The sequence below is a fragment of the Maylandia zebra genome, linkage group LG23 (genome assembly GCF_041146795.1).
Source record: "Maylandia zebra isolate NMK-2024a linkage group LG23, Mzebra_GT3a, whole genome shotgun sequence".
Classification (NCBI taxonomy): Eukaryota; Metazoa; Chordata; class Actinopteri; order Cichliformes; family Cichlidae; genus Maylandia; species Maylandia zebra.
Window position 1 is genome coordinate 6233391 of NC_135188.1, and position 15444 is coordinate 6248834.

At 39.7% G+C, this 15444-nt stretch overlaps 1 protein-coding gene across 3 annotated transcripts in view; it reads left to right on the plus strand.

Moving 5' to 3' along the window:
• Window positions 1-15444, plus strand: part of ncanb (neurocan b) — a 175786-nt gene that overhangs the window by 41251 nt on the left and 119091 nt on the right. For all 3 annotated transcript variants that reach the window (XM_076880012.1, XM_076880011.1, XM_004554883.3), the window contains exons 3-5: window positions 7579-7808; window positions 7915-8083; window positions 12653-12827. In XM_076880012.1, the coding sequence (XP_076736127.1) occupies window positions 7579-7808; window positions 7915-8083; window positions 12653-12827 (574 nt within the window). The remainder of the gene's footprint in view (window positions 1-7578; window positions 7809-7914; window positions 8084-12652; window positions 12828-15444) is intronic.

The following is a 15444-nucleotide window of genomic DNA, read 5'->3' on the forward strand; positions in this document are numbered from 1 at the left end:
TATAAATATTTCTCCTTGTGTGTTAATTTGAATAATTTCTTGTGAAAAAATTTAAATGAAACTATAACCTCATACTAAGCAGCTACATAGTCAGTTTTGAGGGCCACTTTGAGGTCTAATGATTTTTAACTTTAAACAGGAGTACCTGTTTTTTTATTTTGTTGTTGTTGTTAGTTTTTTTTTAACTTGCAAAGTATATGGTTAATCTGATTATTATTAATTAAACAACTGAGCAGTATTTGAGTATGCAGAGCGGTAATGTACATCTAAAATAAACAGCATCATTAAAACACTTGTCATGTGCATTAAGTGCATTTTATCGGATGTCTTTGAACACAGAACTTTCATTTCTGGCAGATTATTTAACCCAGTTCTGTGTTTTTTAGTGAGGTATCAGAGCACCAAGTGCACAGGAGGCCAGTTAAACATACAAAACTGTTACAGTCTACAAATAATCAGAACTAATCTAACTGTATCATAAATAAATACTTGAGTAAAAGTGCAACAGAAAATTTCTTAGGAACTCAACAGTTGCAAATCTGTTTATTTTTACACAATTATGTTTCTGATAATCATATATGAATTATTAGTAAGGCATTTACCTATTGCAGTTAAATAAATATAAACCGCTTCCTGTGAACTGTCTCTTTATGTAGCACCTCCCAGGTGAAAGCAAAATCTCAAAAGAGTTCAAGCCGTGCCTGCTGCTGTGCAGTTGTATGTGTTGTATCGACTGTCATTTCTTAACACAGTAATCAACAAATAGCGGCGTGACTCTGTCAGACAGCTCGTCTGTCATGATTTATGACCTGCACACACACTTGTCCACACACACACACTTACACAAACATATAATCAGCTGGCATGCAGGCAGCAGAAGTGGAGTGCCGACGACTGCAGAGGGATATACTCGATCAGTCCCGGGAGCTCTTGACTGGCAGGTTGGCAGCTGTGATGTTGGCAAATTGAAGACAATGCTGCCTTTATCTTTGGAAAACCCATTGCAAGCCCCATGGAAAGAAAGAAAAGGAGGAAGAATAAGAAAGAGAGAACGAGAACAAGGAATGATGTTCTCAATTGTGTTCCTATTACAGTGAAAATGCCATTACCGCCCACCTTGTGTCTGTGTGCAGCTCCGTGCCAGCTATATAAAGGCTCTCCGACTGTTTAATAATTCGAGAGCACCTCTAATGGAAAGACAGATGGGTCAGTGGTGATGATCACGCAGATGCCTCTGTGAACCAACAGAGAAAATGGGAAAATCTAAGCTCTACCTGCAGGCTGCTGGAAGTGGATCTTCCGGGAAGAGTTGCACGATGTGTCCTGTTACACCTTACCCTTCTCGTACCCATGCAGGCAAAGACACAAGATGAGGTCAATAAAAGATCACCTGGTGACATTTAGAAGAGTCCTCCATAGCACCTTGGGTTTTGCTATCCAATGTTGCCAGTGGACAAGTTTTACTGAGCACACGCTCCCTTTTTGAGCACCTTTCTGCTTTGTATTGACATTCAGGATTTCCTCTTGTCTTTTTTCACCTCACAGCCAGCCAAGCCTTGTTTAGAAAAAAGAATGACAATGAGAAATATGAAACAAGGATAGATAACAAAACAAAAGAGCCTTGTGTGGGTTATGCCTGTGACAACATTTCTATCTAAATGCAGATTTCAGATAGAGGTGGCACTGGCGCCCTTGCTTGTTTACATTCATTACCATGGAGGAAGAGAGCAATGTTGTTGTTTGTCTTGTTTTTTTTTTTCTTTCAAAATTCCCCCAGTCCCCTTCGAGATGTAATTTAGGCTTTTCAACAAGTGAATCGGCAATTTATTTTATTTAATTTCTCTGAGCAAATTGCAGCACTGGCCATGTAACAAAGATAAGCATTTGTCCAAATAAAGTGGACAGAAAGAGTGAAGAGTGGGCGGGAGAATGTGAATGAGATTTTGATTGTGAAACTTGGTTGGCTACATTTAAAGCTTTGTATCGCTTTTGGCAACATTGGGGTTGTTACCCAAATGACACTTACGCAGGTGGAACTTGGCAAGAAAATGGCAGGCCAATTAAAAGAATAAATTTGCCTATTTTTGTTCTGTGCACGCTTTAGGCAAGGAAGTTTGTAGGTTGATTGTCTTCTGGGAGCGCGTTTCACTCTATTTGTGTGTGTCCGGGCATGTGTGTTGGGAGGAGGGGCACGTGCATGAGTGTGTGACAATCAAAGACGAGTGCCACATCCTCAAGGGGGATAAAGCAAAGAGCGTGACAGCAGGTAGTGGAATCTGATAGCCTCTCTTCTGAAAGATGTTTTTTTTAAGTGCGCTTCTGTTTGTGTTTGTGTGTATGAGCATGAATGTCTCACTTTGTCAATCTTTACACATCTCCTGCTGAATCATAACAGTGCATGTCTACTTTTTCCATCATCTTCTCTTGACTCCCTTTCCACATCACATCACTTCAATTTTCCTGTTACACATACCCCCTGTTTCTTTTTTCCTTTTCTTTCTGTTCGTTTGGATATTGGGTTTGTTTCTCTCCCATTCTTTACCTCCTTCCAAACTCATCATCCTGGACTCTGTCATGATTGAGTCAGTTGTGTATCTTTTAGATTACTTCTGCAAGTTCTTCTATCAATGCAAAATGATATTGTTGCTGCCATCAAGTAAAACAGAAGTCAGAAGTAAATTATTTCCTGCACGTCTACTCTCATACCAGAGAGCTCAAGTATTTTCTGTGCTGTTATTGACAAAATTAATATGAATAATTTATTAGAAATTATAAGCATCCCAATACACCTGGTAACCTTGATGCTTTGATAAACTTAAACCTTCCACTGAGTCAACATTCAGCCGATGTGAGCTGCTCATTATATAAAAACATTGCTTAGTAATCAGGACTAGTGAAAGTGCCTGAAGTCATTTCATTATTATTTGCAAAAAGGGACTTTCTCAGTGTCACCGCTTGCCTTGACTGAAGGTGTCTAAAATATGTGGCACTCTAAAACACTTTGCAAAAACTTAATCAGATGCATTCCCTGTGCAGCTAAGCAGACCAACAGTGACCACATGAGCTGCCAGGCAGGAGGAAAAGAGGAAGACCACAGAGGAGATTTATGGAAGCAGTGAAGGAAGACATGCAGAGGGGTGGTGTGACAAAGGAGGATGGTAGAGATGGGATGAGCAGAAAGTTAGATGAATAGAAGAGAGAATGACATCACAGTCCAATAAACCCTCAACAAACATGGTTGTGGGAATATGCTTTACTTTCTACAAAATCACCTGACATAAACCCCAATGGGAGCATTAAATACTGAGAAAGTCAAGCATTCATTACATGGCAAGAGGCTATTTGGAACAGCCATGCTGGCAAAACAGTGGTATCCATGGTTTACATGAACTTGTGGTGTCTGTTCAGCTGAGATGTATGGTTTCATATATATGTTTTATATTTTGATAATAAAATTAATATTGTTATTGATTGAGCCTAACAACGCAGGAACTCCAGCAACACGTAAAGCTAAAGAGGAACAACTTTTGTTGCTATTTACTGATTGAGCCACCAGAAAATAAATATGAGCATTCATCTAACTAAAAAAACATTTTTTTAATACATAGGCGAGAAAAAACAGTAATCAGAAAAAGGTGTCTTCTCTAAGTAGCCACATGGTAACAACCCACACTGCTTTGCTTATTTATTCCTCACCTCCCCTTCTTGTCTTATCGTTCTGCTTTCGAAAGCTTCATGCATTTTGTTTCACAGGTCACCTCACTCGACGGGCTGAACGCCTCTCGAGTGCAAAACGAGAGGCCATTTCAGAGCACAAATGCTGTTTGATGTTGCCATGCCAAGCAACACAGATCTGTCGGTGAGGGAGTTAAACAAGTAGCATTTGTCTAAGGCGATGTCACTGGGAGAAGCAGAGAAGTGGGTATTAATGTGTGTTTATGCGTCTGTGGGGAGGTGAAAATGTGATGGGAGGGCTGATGTTAAGCTATCAGGGAAGAGGCACTCATCCTCTTAGCTTGAGCAACTGCAACAGGATAAGGGCTACAGGAATGAGCAATGACAGCTAATCATGCACATTTTTTATGTGTGTTCAAAGGCACATTAACCAGTAAGGGATGAAATGTGGCAGCAAGGTTTGTGTGTTATGTGTGTGTGTCTGTGTGTGCAGAGCAGAGAGTGTGCACTTGATGTTCCATGAATAGTAAATAAGAGATAAGATTTTTTTTTTCCACTTGCAAGTACACACACACATTCACATCATATTCCCCTGTTGGGAGCATTGCATTCAGTGGCTGTCAAAGATAAGGCAACTAATTCAAAGTTGAGTCAGAATGGTGGAATAAGTGAATTTTTACAGAAGGGCTAAGGAGGATCAAGTCCTGAAAACAATAATAATAATAAAAAATAAAATAGTATATCTTTATACATATGTGGAATAAAAATACAAAAATAAGAAAAAGTGAGTTGAAAAGCTCATCTGAAAGCTGGCAGGTGGTTGTACTGCAGGGGACGAAGAGGGAAAAGAGAATGGCAGGAGATGGGGAGAAAAATGACAAGGATGGGAGAAGGACGGAGGGGTTGAGCAGCTCACGCAGCGATGCGTCTGTGATCACTGGAAAAGCACTGTTCCAGAAATATGCCATTTAATTACAGGCAGGACAGGCTGACCTTATAGCGTGTAGTACTTTAACATGGATTCAGACAAATAGGAATGGAGCATGACAGCGGAAACCGACACTAATAAAAGAAATCGGGTAGGCTCATTTTCCCCACCTCACTGTCTGTTTCACAATCCTTGGCTGTGCTAAATTCTTTATTTGTTTTTTCTCTCTACTTGTCTTTTGTCACTCATTCTTAGCAGCAGCTGTACCTGTTTGATATAGATCTTCAACTTCTCTGCAGGTCAAATTGTGTTTCTAATTATTTGCTGACTGACTGACACTACAGGCCAGTTTTAAAACATGTTTTATTAATAAAGTAACTTACTGTGGACCCTGGTCTGTTCCCAGAGTTTTTGAAGTCTCAGTTTCTTATTTATTTTTAGGTACTCTCTGTTTCTTTGCTTTAAGGTTTCTTTTATTCTTAGTATATTGTTGTTTAGTGCTGAGGTTTTATTTTCAATTATTCCTGACCATTATAATGCTTGTTATCTTTTAGTAATAGATACTGTTTACATTCATGGATTTATTAATCCCTGTGTGTCTTTCCTCATTTTAAATGAAACTGGTGTTTATATAGTGCTTTGCTATTCCAATCATTTTAGTAGTACAAGCCTTATTAATGCATTCACATTCATACAACCACTTTTATCTATGGCTAAGACTTTTAGCCTAACATTCAGACGCTCACACTTTGATGGATGCATCAAGGGCAACTCTGTCTCACTCAGGAACACTTTAACATGTTTTATTTTTATAGTTACTTGTCTCTTCTGTCTTGATTGTCCTCACAAGTGACTCAAGTGACTCACACTTGTGTCTCAGCTGTTTCCACTTCCCTGATTACCCCATCTGTATAAATAGTCCCATCTTCTCCTCAGCCTTTGTCTCACTATCTTATTAGCTCCCTGTGTTAAGTTCTCGTGTGGCCTGAACGATCTTGGATTCTGTATGGGACTTTTGTTTACCAAAGACAGACAGCAGCATTAAAGATTTAAATGCAACTCATGTGAGATAGTTTTACAGTCTAGGGTTAGAGGGCAGAGCAGGGTGATAGTGAACAGAGTTCAGTCTTCTAACATCCTGGTGAATGAAGCTGTTTATCAGTCTAGCAGAGCGAGCCCGGATGCTCTAGAAATCTTCTTCCCGAAGGCAAGAAGCTGAAAAGGAAGTGTGAAGGGTGGAAGAGATGGGTGTTGAAAATGTCCATGAGGAAGGGCAGGAGGGCACAAATAATCTTGTTGGCTGCACTCACTATGGCTTGCTGGGTCTTCCGGTCAGCCGGTCTTCTGGCAGGAGGTTGTGCAGCCTCGGTTCCACACAGCAGCCAGCGAGGACACTTTCAATGGTGCCCTTGTAGAATGAATACATGATAACAATTGCTAATGACAAAAAACAATTACAAGAGCAGAAAGCTAATCGGGGTATTCCATATGTATTTTTCCAGCAACTAACAAAACTTTAGTCAGCCTAATTGTTTCCTGTTCTTCTTGGGGAATCCAGAGACACTGCTGGGCCAGATAGATATCACCCCTGAAATTCCAGGTCTACCCTGAGGTCTTCAAGGGAAGTTTCCCTGGAGGAATCCTGATTAGAGACCTGCACCACATCGCATGGCTTCTCTTTGACACAAGGGAGCAGCAGCTCTATATTTCTAAAGCTATTCCCTGCCAGCCTACGGAGGAAATTAATTCATCTAAATGTATCTGCAGTCTAATTCTTTTGGTCACTACCCAAAGCTCATGACCATAAGTAATAAATCAAAGGATTTTCTTTCTTGCTCAGCTCTTTCTTCACCATAAGTCTGCTACACAACCCTCATCACTTGCAGCCCTACACTAACCCACCTGTCCATCTCACAGTCATGACTTCAGATTTGGAGGGAACAATTCTCTTCAATTAAACGAACAAAAAATACAATGAACCTTTCATGTAAGAATTGCTTTCCCAAAAGATTGAACCCTCCTGGAGTCATGGAGCTCAGCCAGGCACGGCTGCAAGAAATATCATTAAGCCACCCATCAGCTGCTGCATACACACAACTGTACATTGAAAATGAATGTGTTTCTTGGCTGTTTCTTGTCTTTGGGGCAAATTAGATAAGACAGCAACATTTTTTATCAGGATTCTTAGAAATAAGAGAAAGGAAGTAGTGACTGATAAGCGAACTATAAAAAAGTGAGATGAGGGGAAAGCGTTTACAGGTAAACCTCATTCATACACTGTGCACAAGAGAAACAAAGAAGTGGATAAAGCTCAGAAGTGATAAACTGCATCACTGTGTTGTTTTGTTTCCCTCTACAATGTAAATGAGCTACCTATATCTTTTCTGTGAAGGTGGCACCGGATTAGAGCATAAAGATAATGTATGATGTGTATTAAAGAAACTCTACCATTGAAAAAAAGAGTTTTACACTGGTTGAAAACAAATATCAATAACAGAACTTTGCAGGATTTTGCTCAAGACACTACCTTTTCTTAAAGTCATTCATTTTAATAATATCCTGTCCCTGCATTTAGGATAAAATATTTTTATTTTTACGGTGGGGATGGTGGTGACTTAAACTGCAAAAAGAGGTGTGTAATATTGATCCTATAATTCATATCCACATTTGATGTATGGTTCATGAAAGCACCTTTGAAATCTTTTATATATATGCCTCCCAGTGTTAGATATCAAGCTAATGGTCTGTTGGATCAATGACGGATAATCAATAATCATAGGGACACAATGAGCTTGTGTTTTTTCCCTTCTACTCTACTACAAGAAAGATCTGATGGGGTAACGGAACTCAGAGGGAAAGCACATGCTTGACTCTCAAAGAAGCAACTAAGAGAAACCTGCTTAATGAGACAAAACATTTTGTTACTTCATTTACAAATGAAAAGCACTGATTTATTTCTCCTCTCCTCTTCTCAGGCTTAACCAGTGCAGATACAGTGGTGAATATGCGGAAGGTTACCCATCAGACCATAAGTGAGGAGCTTTCTAAAACAGTTCTGCTCCCTTGCCTCTTCACCCTCCGCCCCAGTGCTGGTTCATTCCATGAGCCGCCCAGAATCAAGTGGACTAAGGTTTGGGGCCAAAGAGGCTCTGATGGCCTGCAAAAGGAACAGTCAGTCCTGGTGGCCAAAGACAATGTGGTCAAGGTACAGTAAACATATTTACCGTTAGTAAATGCTTGACTTACCTGTAATTTAGCTATTTCTCTCAAACATTTTTTTTTCACTATTTTTCTCACTCTCTGCTCCTCAGGTGAAGAAGGCCTTCCAGGGTCGTGTCACACTGCCTGGTTATAATAAGAACCGCTACAATGCCAGTCTCGCTCTGACTGGGCTGCGCTCTAGCGACTCTGGTCTATATCGGTGTGAGGTAGTGGTGGGCATTAATGATGAGCAGGACACAGTTCCTCTGGAGGTCACAGGTGAATAAAATGTAAACTTTTCTTTCACTGTGATAGTTATTTTAAATTTAAGGTAAAGTTTTCAACATTTCACCTACATTTAAATTACTTCTGGTAAAATATAGTGAGTAGTCACACTAGCATCACCCGCTCCTCACCCTACCTCTAAGGCAGAAAACTCCAGAAGTGGAAGATTTAGAGCTCGATAACCTCATCCACAAACTAGTAGGAAGAAAACTAGGCGCCAAGCATTTGGTGGCCAGATCTGTAACCATGATGCTCGGTCAATTACAGTGGAAAGAAATAGCATGAACCCCTGTCTAGCAAAGTCCATGTATCTACCCCATCCTGTGGATGCACCACCTGCAGGGATAGGCATTGATGTTGCGTTCAGTGTGAGCTGGGAGGTAGGCAAAAGTAGGCTCCAGGGTCTTTTTTTGTAAGCAGTTGCAAAATAAATATACCTGCAGTGCTGAATTACAATAAAACAACAGTATAATATTTGTGACTGGATGACTGATTCTGTTTTAAAATTGCTCCAGTTTCATTTCAAAATGATCCCAGTCACGGTCCAGATGATTTTAAAATTATTTAAAAGCTTACACTTCATTATTTAGTAGTGTGTACAATATCTGTGCAACTGATTCAGGATGTAGTATCTGTTATATAAAGAAACAACTTGGAATACAACGCAGTAGCAATTTAAAATTACTGCTAGTTCATCTGGTTAGATGTAGCATCATTAGGAGTGCAGACAGAATTACCAGTAATAAAAAAATCAAGAACTAAACTAATAAAAAGATTCAAAAACTCAAACAGCATATTTGGGGTAATCTTCATTAATTGTTTGTGTTATTATTGTAGTGTTCAGTTATACCACTGCCTCCTCTCATCCTAATCAGAGTTTGTACATGTAACAAACTTAGGACGTGACCAGGTTTTGTTTTAATTTGATGGCTATAAGACGAATTATTAACACTATTTTCAATGTTTTGTAAGAAAAAGAAAAAAGGTAGAAAGCAGGAAGTATCTTCATAAAAACTGATTATTTCTATTCAGTGTGTGTTTATGTACGCGATTACATTATGTATGCGTTATGTGTGTTTAACCAACACAAAGAACTGTCTCAGCAAATAACTGCCGCGCTGGTTGTGTATAGCTCCATTGTAGCTCTCAAGGTCTGCCACTATGAATAATAATGACCCTGTTTCCGTGTCAGGCTAGTACAATCATTACAGCAAGGGTTGTTTACTGTTTATGTAGAATGTATGATGATAGGGAAAAGGTGAAGGAACTCAAACACATTAAACATCATTGACCTGGGCCATTCAGGTGCTGTTCATGCACTGAAAACCTAATGAAGCCAATAAGGTAGAAACCCAGCAGGGCACAGTGTTGTCAAATAGCATTGCACCGAGAGCTCTGTGTGGCTCTAGGTGGCTTAACTAAATAGGCAAACCATTTGTTCTGTCCAGGAAACCGATATTTGTGGAATACCACGCTACTTGGAGGTAGCTCGCTCTAGTGGAACTATTATTACCGTGTCTGGGTGTTTTATCTGCAAAGCTATCATAGGTTTTTGTCGGGGCACTCACTATTTTTAATAATAACCTACTATCATAATGACTGCCGGGAACTGATTGATGCATTAGGCACTGTACACCACGCCACCACTTACTAAGAAGCCATGCTACCGCTAACATAACCAACAGAAGCTGTAAAAGTTCAGAGGACTTTTGGCTCCATTTTCACTCTTCATAGTAATAGAGACAGACTGCACTCAGTTTCTGCACATGGTTCAAATGTGAACACGTGCAAGCTTGTTAATGTCTGTGGGAAATTTGTGTGTGCCTGTTTGTGAAGACCACTATGCCTAATGCCTAATTTCAGTACTTCAACAAGGATGCCATCTGGTTTTGTCAAGTATGAAGAACACCTAATAGGTGCTCATAGAATACATTTCATAAGTGAGACCCCTGCCACTATGCTTGGGAGACCCTGTGTCCTCCCATTCTTGGCCAATTGATTAATACACCATGAAAACCACTCCTTCAGAGAGAAGCCAATTACGTAGCTGGCGAGGAGTAGCCTTCTCCAGGGCTTAGTCTTAATTGGAAGTCACGGTACATGGCAGACCACAGCCGTCCTCTCGCTAATTCTACCAACTGCTCAACATGTTAATTAGCAGGTATTGATACTGCTCAGCTGTATTAATATCATATTAATCCACACCACTCTTCTTATAGAGTAATTTGTGTGTTCCCTGATGTCCTCTTCTGCCATTTGTTGTTTTTTTTTTTATTTCTCCCTTGTTCCCTCTGCCTTTCTTCCTCCTTGTTTTGTCTCCATCGTCTTCCTTTCTCCTGGCACATATTGACTGACCAATTGGCTGTGTCTCACCAATTACAACGCAGTGCTATTGATTGTGTTTGTCAGACTTTCTCTGTGGTGACATATGGCAGCTCACTGCTGTAAGAGCAGTGCATAGTGTATCTGCACTGACTATTGTTAATGTAACCTCTGAATGGAAGGAAACTACTTGAATGGCCAGATCATGTCAGCTATAAGACGACCATCTAGAAAAGCTGATATCAACTCTGCAAGTTTCTGAAAGTTTACTGGAGAGATTGAAGTTGTTTTCTTTTTTCCAAAAGTTTGTTTTTGTTTTGTTTTTTTCTTATTTTGTGGATGATGATTGTAGTGCATCGAACAGCAGTGTCTAACACACTAGTCTAAAATGTCACTGCTTTGAAATGTTTCCTCATATAGCGCTTGTGTAACTTACAGGTCAGCACTGCGACTGTTTAATTTTACTTTATGTTCTGTTGTTTCCTTTGTCACCTTTTCTGCGTTGTCACAAATTAGGAATGAAAGTGTGGTTTAGAAATCACACTCTGAACTTAAAATACATCAGTTGCAGAAAGATGATACAACCAAGAGGTGGGAGTAAACTATCTTTAGACTTGTAATGCATTGCTCAGTTTGTTAACTTCATTGTGACACATTCATTATTTACATGTTGTGCCTTTAATCCAATTGCTTGCAGTTCAGACATATGTGTTTAAGTGATATGTAAATATCACTTGGCCCAATGTAGTAGAGTTACTGTTGCTCCTTTCAGAATGGCACAAAATGTTCAAATGCTGTCAGACTAGCTGTTTCTGTATTTGCTGTGTTTATATTGTCAGACTTGAAAGTGGTTCTCTCATCCATGGCCAGAAAGCAAGTAAGTGATTGTATTTTCAAAAAAATTAGCACTTTGAAACAGCTCTTACCGCTCTGTAATTTAAACAAAAAAGGTTGATCATTTATTCAAAATTGCCTCATTGTATTTGTTGGGTTAAATAAAGAAAAATAATTATACATTTTTAAACACTAAAGCACATTGCGCCATATAATAATTCAAGTGTCAAGAGACACCAGCTCCTGATTAGTGTAGCAACGAGGGCATCATATGGTGGCTTTCTGTTTTTCCCTTAGGAGACTGTGTGGGGATGTACAAAGATGCATCGTGGTAAAAATAGATGAGATGAGGTATTGTGCATTCCCTGTGGAAAGGCACTGGGTTTCCCATGCTGAGAGGAAACCCATTTATCTCTCTGGTGCATGTGTTAGCCAGCAAGCTACAGTAGCATCTATGTTTGGACAAAACCCCGCAGCCTCAAAAGAGAAGGGATGGAGGCTGAGAAATTAGGAGAAGAGAAAAGAAACAAAACATTTCTTCTGCCCGCAACAGCAGATGCACTGCTGGTGCTGTGGGAACTCTCTCTGTCTACAAATGGCCCTGCTTACTCTCTGCGCTAAAGCCTGGAGTGTTAATGCTCAAATTGTCACAAGGGCCCTACGTCTCACATAGGAATATCTGTCACTCTCCCAGACAATGCCAGCGAAGATAAAGGCGATGTATTAGTTGCCAAACAGCCACTAGCTTTCATGTTGCTGGATGCACATCAGGGGCACAGTGTTGTGTGAAAGGCAACCAGAGGTGTGAACTGAAGGATAAACACTTGAACTTGGATAGACCTTCTGATGCAGTTCTATTCCAGGTTCGATGGAATATACTGTGTCATGTCTTTCTACTTCAAAATTTTTAACCAAGCTTTTCATATTCTCTGCCTATTTTTCTTTTCACTTTGGTTTAATGCACGCATGGTTTTCCTTTTCTTTGTCTGTCTTCTTTGTCATTCCATCATGGGTTCAGAGGCAGGCGGCGTGCAGCAGGGGGACACTGTGTTTGTACTGTTAAATCAGTCAAATAAACATCACCACTGTTTGTCAATCTCTGTATCCAAGGGCAACATCTCTTTTCTCAAATAAGCCAACCGACTATCCGATGCAAATGAGACTCACGTACAGAGGTTCCTGAATCTGAATCCTGTAGTTTCATATCACACAGATGGAACAATGTCAACACCTGATGAGGATGTCAAGGGGGCTTTGTGCACATATGCCTGTGAGCATGTACATGCTCATGTTTCGATGGTGCAAGGTTATAGTTCATAAATACTTTGGTGAATTGAAGGTTGCATGTTATGTATTCGTGTTTTTTGAGCTTCCTCTTTATTTCTTATCACAATTTCTTTGCTCCAGGTGTGGTATTCCACTACCGGGCCCCTCATGACCGCTATGCCCTGACCTTTGCTGATGCCAAGAGGGTGTGCATGGAGAACTCAGCGGCCATTGCAACACCTGGTCAGCTGCAGGCTACCTTTGCTGATGGCTATGACAACTGTGACGCTGGCTGGCTTTCTGACCAGACTGTACGGTGAGGCTTTTCAAGCTGGGTACAAGAGCTATTTGGGTTTTGTTGGAATAAAATTCAAGAATACATTATTCAATATGACTAGTTAATATACTGGCTGAATTACTACATTCTAGAAACTGTATATAAACAATGTAAATAGCTTCCAGGTCTTAAAAAAATATATCCAGTTTTGAAGTGCATTAAATCTGCTTTCTTTCTCCTCTGTCATTACTTTCTTATGATGTGATGGCCCAAATCACTGGTTTCAAGTTATTTATTCACAATGTCCGTTTTTTAAAATTCTGGCCCAACGTAGAATGGCCTGGCTAACCGCCCACCTCACTGCTGCTAAATTTAGATGTTTTTTGCTTCTATCATTAATTACCCTTTTATTTACCCCAAATCACTCAAATCCACTCCCCACTCATGGAGTCTGCTTTAAATAACACAAGATGTTCATAGCCAGTTCACAAACCCAAGTGACTCCTCAGTCTTTTTGTGGAATCTGTGCAACAAACCCCCATTAAATAAAGGGTATCATCAGCAAATCCAGAAGAAAAATTGTGAAAAAAAGACATATTTTCCCTCTGGACAAATGACAACAAATAAGCTGTGTGACTCTGAAGTCTTGTTCTGTATGTCTGTAAATTTTCTCCCCAACAAACACAACAATGTCGACAAAACGTCGTCACCTGCAGGTGTCTTTGGTTTCATTCTACAATACTGGACTTATTTTTCTACAAGGTTTGAACTTTGAGTGTTAAACAAGAGAGAAAAGTGTGAAATGTTCATCCCTGTCTGAGAAAAGTGTATAAAGTGTGTAGTGAGGGCTTTTACAGCCTTAAAACATCTATAATAATTGGCTAATTTGCAGATTTCACCTATCGCGGGTTATTTTTAGAACGTAACTCCCGTGAAAAACAAGGGACCACTGTAATGGGAAATGGCATGGGTTCATGCATAGTTTCATAACATGTGTAAGAATTGGTACCCTCAATTTATTTGAATTGTTTTCTGCTAATCCAATTGAGAAAACCTGGGGTAAATTTTAAAAGGTCATTAATGATAGCTGAAATGAAAAAACAGTGGTGAGCAGTTAGGCAGGACGCTATGGGATAATGATCTAATAGTGCCAAAAATCACAATCACTTTCTGTAAGCTCTGTCTTTTCACTTTCATAAGGCTTTGTCTGAAGTTCATCTATGTCACTTGATTGGTGCTTTTCATTGGCTGTGACTTAAGAACGCACATGAGTTATTTAAAAAATCCCAACAACATTTGACTGAAGGTATTTTTGGGGATGACTGGAAGAGGTCTTCAAAACATCCATTACTTTGGTGATTTTGTATGGTGGAAATTGACCTTGTAACATGCTTTGAACGCTTTGCTTGATCCTTTTTGAATCCTCATTTATGTGGTTTAAAGATATATGCACAAAATTACTTTCAGCAAGCCCAACCCCATTGGTTGGGATTGCTATGCTCGAGGTGTAGTCATGAGGTTTGGTGAAAAATATCAGTCAGTGTGCCAAATTTCAAGTTTTAGAGAATCTGTGAGGAAACTGTCTTCGGTTACAGGCAACACATTATTTATCCTATAGACACTGACTGACTCATAGATTGCAGCTGAACTTGACTTTTAAATAAGTTATCTATCTAGTTCTCATACTAACACGGTTTGCTGAAGAGAGTTATCATATAAAACCTCTTTCAAGCAGTAGATAAGACTAATATTTGTGATTGCTTTCCTCACTATCAAACATTATAACAAAAGACAATCTCTAAATAATACGTCTACAAAAACACAAGTTAATGAACTATCTATAAGTATAAAGTATCAAAGTTTGAAAGTCATTGTGATATTTTGGGGGTTTTCATAGACTTGATACTGTGCAACATAATTGGACCTAATAGCTTGTTTGTACACTGGAAAGGCAGTTTAACTACATCAGCCCCCTCTGAGCTGCCTGTCAGCCATGTACCACTTGCCACTTTCTGTTAAATCCCTTTTTACATTACCAGTCAGAGCCTGCCTCTCCACATTGTTTTCCATATCAGCATTTTAATTTCAAATTGCCGTTGCTCCACTTGGCAAGCACACTGACTGTTGTCTGCCTGACAGTTTTTCACAGACTTCCTGCGGCACGACTTCCTTGCCTTTTTCTTTCTCGCCTTCCATCCCGCACTCCTGTTGTTTTCACTCGGGAGCTACCTAATTGGTCCAGATCCAGGAGGCTCTGACTGCACATCAGCCAGGAGGAAAGTGTCCAATTAATACTTGGTGAAAAAATATAGACATCAACCGCCATTTCATCAGACACCAAGCAAAAAGAAAGTAGCTGCGGCCTGAGACACTAAAAGATTTTGTTCTCTTCTTATATCACAAGCATGTCTGTCTTCTTCATGTATATTTGATTGCGCATCTTTTCCAAGTGCTTCATAAAGTCCCTGTATGCCCAGCATAATCTTTTAATCAGCCTCTTTGTTTGCACTGTGGTGCTGCAGGAAACAATGTTCTTGTGGAATAATTGCTCAGTTGGAGCCTAAATATAGATTGTTGATGTTGTTTTTTTCTTTTTAGCCCCACAGGCATGCCAAGCCACCACACAAATTCCTGATTCTTTTAACCTCTTCTTGAC